General features: G+C 47.4%; 1 protein-coding gene across 3 annotated transcripts in view; it reads right to left on the reverse strand.

The window, feature by feature from the left end:
• Positions 1-11,437: 11,437 nt before the first annotated feature.
• LOC142789045 (juvenile hormone acid O-methyltransferase-like) overlaps positions 11,438-12,712 on the reverse strand; it is a 34,495-nt gene continuing 33,220 nt past the window's right edge. For all 3 annotated transcript variants that reach the window (XM_075884990.1, XM_075884984.1, XM_075884987.1), the window contains one exon: positions 11,438-11,679. In XM_075884990.1, the coding sequence (XP_075741105.1) occupies positions 11,516-11,679 (164 nt within the window). In that variant the 3' untranslated portion in view covers positions 11,438-11,515. The remainder of the gene's footprint in view (positions 11,680-12,712) is intronic.

Below are 12,712 nucleotides of genomic sequence, written 5' to 3' on the forward strand. Positions count from 1 at the left end.
CCCATTGGTAACGATGCATGACGTAAACGCATAGGAACATTTACGTCTCCCTTTGTGGCCTCCGTTTCTCACGCGCTACTCATGCTTGAATCATGTGCAATGCTAATCGATCTAAGTCAACATATGACAAACGCATGCGTGAGTTTTGCCACCGCGTCACCCGCTTACCCTCTTCCCATTCGTGGAGCCTGAAAGACAATGAGCTCTGCAGTAGGTGCAAATATGAACATGAAGGGATGACGTTCTTCACGAGGTAATAATGGAAAGTAAACCATTTTATTTCAAACTCTTCATTTCTGCAGGGTAGATGTATACATTGAGCGGAGGTACAGGAATACCTGTCAGAAAGCTGCGGCTCTCTTTTGCTTGGCAGTGGCTTCACAGAGAACCTCACTAGATAACAGCATCACCAAAACGTAATGACAAATACACAGCAACCAACAAATAGAAAAAACAAAAAAGCGAGAAATCACCATATGTAGATAATATTCAATTTGGATAGACACAAGTGGCCAGCAAAAAAAAAACGACATCAAACGAACAGAGTCTACATGTTAACGTACGTAATACGCAAATCACTGTTCGTCAACGAACAAAAGTTACTATTACGTATGTCACGATTGAAAAGGAAATAAGCAATGAATTGCAGGCGTTTATTACCCGACCAATCGTTGAACGCATCATGAGGAGCCGTTGGTCGTCATTATCGTCAAAAACATGAATAATTCCTCCATCATAGGGATCGGTATAACACGAAAGTGAACCACCTCTTCACAAGACTAGTTAGCTGTTAATTCATGGGTTTATGAGAGCTTAAACCATGTCAATCAGTGTTTAGCAGCTATGGGTACATTTGGCGTGGATCCAGCGACGCTAACGTCTAGTGGCAACACTGCATTCTGACGGCTAATGTTCATCATATTAACCTAAAGGCTGTGGTAGATGATGTAGTCAACATACACCAGCACGCAGTAGAGTGTGACGTACTAGCATCGACAAGTCCGTAATTTCCACTGGTACTCGATATGTCCTGAATGAAAGCGCCGTCACCGGACGAGACAAACGCCAAGGAGTGCACTCTCCAGTAATAGGGCGTCCAAGGCCCTGGGGCATGGTGATAGATTATACTCTATTTCTCTTGTTCCATGCAGCAGAGCCAAGGCTACGCGATTTTCGAGTGCAGGTTTTTGCGAGGCGAGATCTGCGCTCGAAGCGAGATGTTGTGTCCATGTACCGAACGTCTTGCGCATACTCATTACCTCTGTAAGCAATCTCGTCAGAAGACATTTACTCAAAGGATTATCATCGTGCTTGGACTGCATTCTGCCAAGCGATTTCGCCAAATTTTTTATATAAAAAATCTTTGTAGCTCCATGATTCACAATCTCGCTTGTTAATAGTAAAACATTCAGATGTAGGAATAAATAACGCAACTCTGCCTCGCATGCAATAAGCTTTTCTTTCTAAAGCGAAATCTATTGGGAAGACGTTGCCCAAAATATTACACGTAGTCATCCCAGCTACTGACTCCACAGCACCACGGGGGAACTGCTGTTGGGTCCAAAAAAACACAGCTACACTGCCGGAAGCAGTTGTCACCCACCTCGAATCTATCAAGCGGCCGCCGTGCGCAGTGTAGCTTTCAAGCTTCGAACTGATGTTGCATTCGCCTTAGATTCATTTGTTTTGTGAAGAAAACGCATCGTCGGCAAGCAGCATCACCACCGCTTGGGTAGTGGGTTCTGGGCTTCGCTCGCTCGCCTCGTGCTGATCGTCACCGGCATCTTCCTGAACGTTGTTCTGTCCCGGTCATGTTTTCATCGTAGAGCCGCCATCCCAACACACGCCAATAAACCCCTTTTCAATTGGTGGAGGTGCTGCACCTCCTTTCACGACAATCCCCAATGTGTCTATGTCGGAGTTTTCAAAACCTACGAACGTATTCGCCATCGCTTCTACTGGCACGGAATGTATAATTTTGTTCGAAAATTTGTTATAGGCTGCCCTGACTGTCAGCGCCGCAAATCAACGCCTTTCCACTCGTCCGATGCGCTTCAGCCGCTTGCGTGCCCTGCCAAACCTTTCGATTGGATCAGAATTGATCTTTGATCGGAATTGCTCGGATCAGAATTGATCGGAATTGATTAGAACTGACCCTTTACCACCGATAACATCAGATGAAAATCGGTGGATTATAGTCACTGTGGAACATTTACACGCTACGCTGAGGCCGCTGCCCTTCCAAGCGCCACTGCGCGGGATGTAGCATCCTTCGTCCTCGATCGCTTCAGACTACGACATGGTGCACCTCAAGAACTATACTAAGTGACCAAGGTCAAGCCTTCCTATCTGAAGTCGTAATGGCTGTGCTTTCTGAATACCATGTTGTTCATCGCAAGAACACGATATCACAAGCAGACCAACAGGCTCACGGAGAGATTCAACCGCACCATCGGTGATATGCTTGTGATGTGTGTGACATCTGATCATACTACTAAGATCGCATTCTTCCATTCATCACGTTCGTATACAACACCACGGTACAGTCTACTACTATATTTTCACCTTTCTTTCTTGTTTATGGACGCAAACCTTCCCACACCATCGAAACTCTCCTTCCATACCGTCCTGACGCATCCGAATGCCCATCAGTGTTCGAAGCTGCCCAAAAAGCAGAAGACTACCGTATACTCGCACGCACCTTTACGCCACAAGAACAGCAGCGCCAGAAAGAAAACAACGCCGACTCTTCACGAAGCCACAACTATTCCCCAGGATCACTTGTATGGCTGGCTGTTCCTTACCAAACCCCGGGCCTTTCCTCAAAACTCGTCCCAAAATACGAGGGCCCTTATCACGTTTTGGAGCAAACCTCACCGGTGAATTTTTCTTATTGAGCCACTTACCTCATCTTCCGACATGCACAGGCGTGGACGTGACATCGCCCACGTTGCCAGCCTTAAGCCATACCTTAGCCCTCTGCCTCCAGACTCTTAGGTCACTAGGATGGCTCTCTTTCGGCGGGGGCAAATTGTGGAGAAGAAAACGCATCGTTGGCAAACAGCATCGCCACCGCTCGGGTAGTTGGTTCTGGACTCCGCACGCTCGCCTCGCGCTGATCGTCGCAAGCATCTGCCAGAACTTTGCTCTGTCCCGGTCGTGTTTTCATTGTATAGCTGCTGCCGCAACACACAAAATAAACCCCTTTTCACTTTGCGCTTCCCTAACGCAATATTCAGATCTATTTGACATGTTTAGTTGGAAGTCACGCTGAAAAATCAATGTCGTAGGCTTGGCGATGGGTGATTGGCGCTTTAGCAAATTTCGGAGGGCATACATTTCGCATAGGATGGTATTTTCCGTTCCTCGATAGCCGGCGTCATTTATCAAGGTATCAGCTTTTGGACTCGTTAGTTCAGAACTGCTGCCGGCAAGAATGCTTGCGATAACTTGCGTAAGCTACGAGTACAGCGGTCTGGCAGATTACGAGATAGCATGTTTACCAAGCCGGAATGAGACGCTACGTCTCATCGAATATCGGGTAGACAAACAAAAATACGAAAGCAGACGACGCGGCTAACTGATACAGCTGTCACCATACACGTTGTTCAGGGTTGACTAGGGCAGCAATCAAGAAAAGCTGTTGTAAGACTTCTTCAACTTTGGTGTGTTGCGGAGTCATGCAGAATTTCAGTTAAAGGTTGGAAATTCTTACGCGGCCCAAGCTCACTCCTAGCAGCATTCACCGCTTGAATACGAGGTGCGCAATGGTACTGTGATGTAACGGTGAAGGCAAGCTTTATTAGACCCAGAAGACACGATGAAGCGACTACGCCCAACGCACAGAACTCAGACAAGCCAAGTCCCCACAGCAGACGACCACTCATGATGATGAAGATGACGACCACTCATGATGCTGAATATGTATAAAGAGAGTAGATGTGCTTAATGAATTCCTACACAAACTCTCCCCCCCCCCCCGCGTGAAAGCGGTCATCGTGACCGCAGTTTTTGGCCGCAGTTTAAAGCGAAGATGAACGCCGTATGAAAGGCTTCATGCGGAATACGTGGGCTATTTCTGCTGCCCTGCAGCGGTGGTCCGTCGGAAAAAGAACGGGTGCCACGCGATATTTCACAGAAAACGTTTGCTCCAAGACAGTGTAGGGGCCAATAAAACGTAATTGAAACTTCTCGCACAGTACGGGAGTGCGAATGGGTGTAAGAAGGAGGACTTCGTCGCCAGGGCTGAAAGACACGGCACGACGAGAGGCATCATATTCAAGCTTGAGATTCTGTTGCTTGGCTTCAGTGTTGACGCGAGCCAGCTGGCGGCAATGTAGTAGACGAGACACGTATTCTTCACTTGAAGATGAACATGGTTTGACAGGCGCAGAGATGAACGAAACATCGAGGTAAGAAGAGGGGAAGCGACCGTAAACGAGGTAGAACGGCGAGTAACCGGTTGTGCGCTGTACAGAGGTATTATACGCAAAAGTCACAAATGGCAAAATGGTGTCCCAGTTTCTGTGGTTGGGTTCGATATACATCGCAATCATGTCTGACAGTGTACGATGAAAGCGCTCAGTCAGGCCGTTCGTCTGAGGATGGTAACTGGAGCTTGTTTTGTGTGTAGTGCCGGCTGCCTTGAGCACTTCTTTGACGAGTTCTGAAAAAAATACTCTTCCACGGTCGCTCAGGATTACACGAGCAGCTCCGTGTCGAAGGATTATTGCTCGAAGGATGAAGTCGGCCACTTCCGAAGCTGATGCAGAAGGCACGGGAGCTGTTTCGGCGTAGCGGGTCAGGTGGTCGACAGCTGTAACTATCCATCGATTGCCCGTGACAGTCATAGGAAGCGGACCATACAGGTCAATGCCAACTACCTCAAATGGTTGCAGGGGACACGGGAGCGGTTGTACTTGTCCACTTCGAGTTTATGTAGGTAGCTTGCGACGCTGACAAAGAGCGCATGAGGCAACGTACTTCGCCACACAGGTGGACAAGCCCAGCCAGTAGTAGTGACATCTTATGCGGTCATACGTTTTCTGGAAGCTCATGTGTCCAGCAGACATGTCGTCGTGATATGTCTTGAGGACTTGAGCCCGAAGAGAGTGAGGTAGAACGGGCACCCAGCGTTGACCATCAGGGTGGTAGATATCACGGTACAGGTCGTGGTGGTTGAGCTTGAATTGCGTCAGCTGTCAGCAAAGACGGGCGTTAGGGGGCCGGCAAGTCCCGTCAAGACGGTCCATGATGCGGCGACAGTAAGGGTCAGCACGTTAGTGAGATAAGAACAAACCACACTCGCTTGGAGAAGTTGCGTCCACAGTAGCTAATGACGAAAAATGTAGGAAAGAGACAGCCGAAAGCTTCTCGAGTGCGGCAGTGGCTGGTTTGTTAAGTGGCTCCGAAGAGAGTGGGCAACGCGAAAGTGCGTCGGCATCTCGATGCTTGTTTCCCGACTTGTATGTGATCGTGAAGTCGTATTCTTGTAAGCGAAGAATCCAGTGACCAAGGAGGCCGGACAAGTTCTTGATTGTCGAGAGTCAGCACAAGGCGTGATGGTCCGTAACCACAGTAAAGTGGCGGCCGTGGAGATAAGGTCAAAACTTTTGTATCGACCATACGACCGCTAGGCACTCCTGTTCGGTTATGGTATGATTCTTTTCGGCAGGGGTCAGTGCACAGCTCGCGTATGCGACGACTTTCTCACGTGAAGATTTGTCTCGCTGTAGGAGAATTCCATCAATGCCTCGACCACTAGCGTCAGTATGCAGGAGCGTAGGCGCGGTTTCGTCGAAATGGCAGAGGACTGGTTCGGATGTGAGTGCACACTTCAGTTGGGAAAACGCCGCTTCACATTCAGGAGACCACACAAAGGTGACGCCTGATCTGAGCAACTTGTGCAATAGTGAAGCTATTGAGGCGAAGTCTCGAATGAATTGGCGAAAATAAGAAGTGAGGCCGAGAAAACTGCGCAAATCTTTGGCTTTTCAGGACGCGGGAAGTGTTGGACAGTGGAAATCTTGTCAGGATCGGGACGAATACCGTCCTTGCTTACAATGTGGCCTAATACTTTAATCGTCTTGCTCGCAAAACGGCACTTCTTGGTGTTCAGCTGAAGGCCTGTGTTCGCAAGGCACGTAAGAACTTCGTCCGGTTGTTGCAAGTGCTGAGGGAAGGTTGACGAGAAAATAACGATATCGTCTAAATAGCACAAGCAAGTCTTCCACTTCAAGCCTCGTAAAACAGTGTCGATCATCCGCTCGAATGTTGCTGGAGCATTGCAAAGGCCGAATGGCATGACGTTGAATTCGTACAGCCCATCTAGTGTTGAAAACGGTGTCTTTTCTTTGTCATCCTCGCGCATGGGTATTTGCCAGTAACCTGAACGCAGGTCTAGGCTTGAGAAGTACTCAGCACCTTGCAGTGAATCCAAAGCATCGTCTATGCGTGGCATGGGGTAAACATCCTTGTGGGTAATCTTATTAACTGCTCTGTAGTCCACGCAAAATCGCACGAAGCCATCTTTTTTCCTTACTAAAACAACAGGTGTGACCAAGGACTTGCGGAGGGACGTATAATGTTCTGTTGCAGCATATCGGCTACATTTTGTTCAATGATCTCACGCTCGGACGAAGAGACGCAATATGGTCGACGGCGTACGATGGAAGTGCCATTGGTCTGGATACGATGCCTAATAATGAACGTCTGTCCCAGAGATGAGGAATGGGCATCAAACAATCTCCTATGCTTTTCTAGCAAGGCCAGCAACTCATCTGTCTGGGAAGAGGTCAGTTCTGGACTATTAGTCGCAACAAGAAGAGAAACGCTTGATGAACGTCCGATAGAAGGAAGGTCAGAACACGCTGGCACAAGCGGGACAACAGAGACAGGTTGAGATTCAGAAACGCAAGCCATTTTGGTGCCTTTAGGAATGAGAGTTTTCTCATAAGTCTGGTTTGTAGCGTAGAGAAGTCCAGAGCCATTGTGGAACCGCGCTAGACCTGAAGCAAGGGCTATACCTCTTGGGAGACAGCGTGCAGATGGTTGGACAAACACGTCACCAGAGTCGATCACATTAGAAGTGATGGCAACTATCCGCTGATGACCAGGTGGTAGCTCGGGCTCTTCAGCAGCGAGCAAGTGAACGGGCTTGTCATTCGCATACAGGGCATAGTCAGTTTCCATCATATGAACAACATTTTCTCGACAGCAGATGAAAGCGTTCGCTGTAGACAGAAAATCCCAGCCTAATATAAGCTGGTGGGCACATGAACTCAGCACAGCGAATTGCACAAAATGAAGAAGACCAGCTATGAAAACACGAGTGGTGCACATAGCGGCAGGTCTAATGGCGTCCCCTTGAGCAGCGAGCAGTGTAGGTCCATCATAAGACGTGGCGACTTTTCGCAGACGTGAGCACAAAGAACGATCAATCACAGATAAACAAGCACCAGTGTCTATTAAAGCGTCCACGTACACACCTTCTATTAAAACAGATATCGTATTATATGGACGCACTGAAGGAATTTCTGTCTTTTCGTTCGATGCAGCTTTTCTTCCAAAAGCAGCAGAGGTTAGTTTTCCGGGCGTTGGTTGGTGAATTGGGAAACAGGTCGCAGTGAAGACGTGGAGCGACGGCCGGGTGAGGGTGAGCGGCGTCTAGGAGAGCGGTAAGAACTGGTTGGCTCAGATGTCGCAGTTGGAGACGGTGAGCGACGTAGCGGCGGATCATAAGGACAACGTTGGAAAGCGTACCAGCTTGTCCCATCATCCCGTCCGTAGGTGTCGAATCCATGACGTTCGTCCTGCTGACGCTTCCGACAGACGCGTGCGATGTGGCCCCGATAGCCGCAGTAATAACAGATTGGACGAGGCGGCCGCCACGGTGGGTGAAAGGGTTAGCTAGGCGCACTCGGAGTCAACGAAGCCAGCGGGACAGGTGTCGAGTGTGCGGGCATCGGTTGTACGACGGGTGGTGATCCAGCGAGGACTTGTGCGTACGTCGGCTGAGGTCGAGGTACTGGAGAGTCTAAATACGCTGGCGCAGTCATGGACGCCAACTCCTCTTTGATAACGTCGCGCAAAACCGTGTTGGAGGGGGGAGGTGGACTCGGTGTCATTGAGAGGACGAAAGATTGGAGCTCTTCCCGTATAATCGCCCGGATGATGGCACGCATTGAGGTATCACTCATGGTGGTGTTTTCAGCGCTTTGCGGTAACCGTTGGGATCCAAGTTCCTCTAGGCGTTGGAACGTGGCAACAACGTCAGCGACTGTAGTCGGGTTTTGAATGACCAAGGCATTGAACGCGACCGTGCCGATCCCTTTCAATAGATGTCGAACTCTCTCTGATTCAGACATGGACGTGTTGAAACGGTGACAGAGAGCAAGCACATCCTCTATGTAGGATGTGTAAGACTCCCCGCATTGTTGCTTGCGAGCATCCAGTGTCTTCTTCGCGAGAGCTGAACGAACTCCCGGGTGCCGAAAATTTGGCGAAGCTGTTGTTTGAAACGTGTCCAGTCCGTAATGTCCGTTTCATGATTGAAAAACCATGTTTTCACTACGCGTGTGAGATAGAAAGAAACGCGGCGAAGCTTGGTAGGATCATGCCAGTTGTTAGTGGAACTCGCTCGATTGAACTGGTCCAACCAATCCTCCACATCTTCACCTCGAAGTCCGGCGAACGTGGGTGGTTCACGCTGGTGCGCGGTGATAATCCACGATGGATAGGCCGCGGTAGCCGGGGCCGGGGAGCTAGATGCAGAAGCGCCCGTTGGCTCGTCCTGAGGCATGTTATCGGACACCTGGCACAAACGACGACCTGAGCGGAGCTCCAGGAGGCAGATCGGGTTGTTGGGAGAGGACGGAAGATCGTAGAGCACACTCCTCCACTTGTGATGTAATGGTGAAGGCAACATTATTAGGCCCAGAAGACACGATGAAGCGACCACGCCCAAGGCACAGAGCTCAGACAAGCCAAGTCCCCACAGCAGATGAAGATGACGACCTCTCATGATGATGAATATGTGTAAAGAGAGTAGATGTGCTTAATGAATTCCTACAGTACATATAGAGCTCGCCCACTTGATTGGGTCAGAAGTACTGCAGGTTCAACTGGGGTGCACGGAACTACAGAAACAGAGTACAGACAGGGGGCCAAACGCACCGCTTCGGTCATGCAACCCACTTGTCACGAAGTTGCTCGAGTTTCCAGCACTTTTGCACAAGTTAGCAGGAGAAGTACTCAAGGGCAAAATGGTCGGTACGGTGCGTTTGAAAGTGCGTAGCGGGCATGCGTAGCAAGTATTTAAACTGCATTTTTACGTCTCTTGATTCTGAAGACCTTCGCGGTGCAGCGCTGTACACTAGAGAGTTGTTGAATATTGAAAAACACTGACGAGTGGCCTTCACTTAGAACGGGCTTTCCGCGGTGACTTGCTTTTGCAGTACGCGTGTTACGAGAGATAGCAGATGGCACATGGTGTGTGTGTTGTGCTTTCATGTATTTATTGCTTCATTTCTACATTTGACTTGGTACACATTAGTTCTGAAAACCTTAAAGTGAATATTGTGCTATTGCCAAATGATTTCCAAAAACCCCGCGTCAATTGTGGACCCAATAAATTTATTTCACTCACTAACCAGGTTTGAAATAAAAATACTTTTCACATGTTCACGACGAAGAGGATGTGTTTCTTCTCCCTCATTGTAATATGAATAGGAAAGCTCTCAACAAATGTACAAGTATGCAGAAACAGTATTTCTTCTGAAAACTACTGTTGGCAGACACGCACGCATAAAATAACTGAGCTAGCGTAACAGAGAAACCTCTGTTGCAACCGAAACAATAAAAAAACGAATTCCATAAGCGCAGCTCTTCATGCAATAACGTGAAATGTGAGTATTTTTTACCCTGTACATTCGTCAGTAGCAATTTTTACGCTTCAAAAATACTTCTGCATTTTTTTTGCGATTGCCACTTTACGTCTGTCTATAGAGAACCCAGGTGGATTAGAATAATATGAGCTCTGAAAATATTGGCACACTCAATTTTGTGGGTGAATCTAGCAGACAGCCGCTATAAGCTATCGAAAACTCAAACAACGATTTTATGCCGCAAAAACGGCTATCGTAACCGGCACTTACAACACAGCGAAAGCTTGCTATGCAAGTTTTTCGGTCCGAAAACGCATCCTGAACCTAGCGTCGGCCGCCAGCGACTCGAGCAGTTATAGTTGGGTGAAGCAGTCGCGGTCTTCGTGTGGCCACCTGTTGTATTCTGCCGTCGTGCGCTGCGGTAACCTACGCCTGTGCTCATGCATATAGTTGAGAGACCTTCAGAAACGCGAGAGGCCGAGCTTGTAGTTTGATCCATAAATGCGGGAATACGTTCCGTAGACCACGAGCATCACTCTCACTGCACCGAACCACTCACGGTGCGACGTTCACCCGTCAATATTGTTGCCCGCCTGTGCCGCTTATTGCAGCACTTTTGTTACAGCAAGGTGTCGCACTCGAATAGAATGAAGCGACGAAGTGTCGTTGGTACATGTGGAAGCTGCGCTACTCCACCAACGAGACGTCACGGTAGCACGACGCGAAAAGCAAAGCACATACTTCGTCGTCGCGTCCAGGCTATGCCATAACAGAGCATCGGACTGACCGTAGGGGGTCCTAAAATAATGCATTGAAAGCCTTCGTTGTGCATAGGCGATGAAAGTGCCCTGTATCGGCACTCACTAGAGCCATGGTGGTGTACTTCACTTCCGAGCTCCTATACGGCCACAACAGCACACCAACGACGATCATGGTGAACGGGATGTGCGAGAGAGGCGCACCTTGAAGTCTCGTACATGTGCGGTAGGGGCACGATGGGTAGAGTGCTGTCACGCTACGTCGCGTATCAAGAGGTATTCGGTTCGATTTCCACCTACTTCAAATAAACAAATAGTTTTCATCAGGTTTTCTTTGTCATCTGTTCATGTACATTTTACCCACGTCAAATTATCGACTGGACTATGTTGGTGGAATCCTGATAAACCCGGCATAAAACAATCTTCTGAATAGAGCGTGCGTAGCCATGCCCTGTGCATTAAAAAATTACATTCAGTCAGTAAAGTTACAGGGCAGAATTGACTCGTCCTTTACACGCTTAGCAAGGCTGGTCACACCCCCTGCCTTGCTTTCTACAACTTTATATTCTCAGGCTGATTGACATCGAAGCTTGTCACTCCTTAAGGTCCAGGAAAATTCCCCTTTACTGAGGAGCAATTGAAGGGAGAATCCTGTTGGCTATATTCTGATGTCTCACTTTTTTGTCGCACAGTATTATCTCTGGCATTGGGGTAATGCTTTTCAGTTTTCTTGGAGAAATGAAACAAGCTTCACGTCTATAAAGTGCCCTAGTAATGACCTCAAAAATAAATGTATTGCTTTGAAAAACGAATTCCAGTTGACAGATTTATCAAAACGGTGATGATGCACTACATGCACTGAATTATCAGCTTCTAGCTTTTTGGTTTTGTAGCCATAATGATGTAAGTCCAAAAGAGCGATTTGTCGCAATCAGGTGCATGTACTTTCCGGACAAGTGTCGTGATATCTTCGAGAAGTTGATGCCTTTCCTGGTTAGTAACGAGGGCGTTTATTGGAACGATGCCCATATGCATTTCTGAAAATACAAGAAATGCGAATGAAATAATGCATAAGATGACCTCATAATTGTTCGTGTGGAAAACAATAACGTAAAGAAATACTATACTTTATTTCGTATCGAACGCTAGCTTGTTGCAAAATAAAAATCTAGTGCCCCACTTTTACCAACCGATGCCTGAAGGTCAATTTATCTTGCAAAGCGAAAGAAGAATAATTTCCAATACTAAACCGAATAGTTGTGGCTCAATAGCGACTGCTGTCAACACTTATTGCGCACACAGGCATGTTTGCACATTCTCTTCAGACAGCTTCGCACGCTTATTTGTGTATTTATAAGTCGTGCACAAAATAAAGCCATTTAGTGCGAATGTAAGTAGTAAATGTATCATTTTTTTCTGAATGAATAAAACGGTATGCTGTATTTTTTTTACATTTTTCAACGATCAAACAGAAACATGAACAAGGCTTGAAGGAGCCATAGTAAGACGGCAAGTTGGGCCAGTTGGTTAGGATCCATCGTGAACGTATTTACAATGCAACACTAGAAAAAATGCAGGACAGGGAAGGAGCAAAAGAGAAAGAAAAGACGGTGCCGTCTTTTCTTTCTCTTTTGCTCTTTCCCTGTTCTGTATTTTTTCTGGCGTTGCGCTGTAAATAAGTTCAAGATTGAAGGAGCCCTGTTGAATAAAGTGACACAATACTTCTTGAAAAGAAACTCCAGTGATTTCATAATATTCACGGATTGCAATAAAAATGTAAATATATCTTCTGGATACCATGACGATATATGACAAACTTTATACAATCACTAGTCACTACAGAAAAATGTAAGTTTCGTGGTTCGTTTTCTTTCTTAGACACAATATAATAAAAATTAGCAAACAGTAAGTCAAGGGAAGCATAGAGAACGTTGTAAGCAGAAATGGTGGCGTAACTGTGAAGAAATAAAAGCGGACGACAAGGTGACTCGCCACCGACAGGGATCGAATCCGCAACTTTCGAGTTTGAAGGTCGCAAGTTTGGTTGCTGTTGTCGAGTAATATTTTCGT

Source organism: Rhipicephalus microplus, chromosome 1, assembly GCF_043290135.1.
Source record: "Rhipicephalus microplus isolate Deutch F79 chromosome 1, USDA_Rmic, whole genome shotgun sequence".
In the NCBI taxonomy this organism is placed as follows: Eukaryota; Metazoa; Arthropoda; class Arachnida; order Ixodida; family Ixodidae; genus Rhipicephalus; species Rhipicephalus microplus.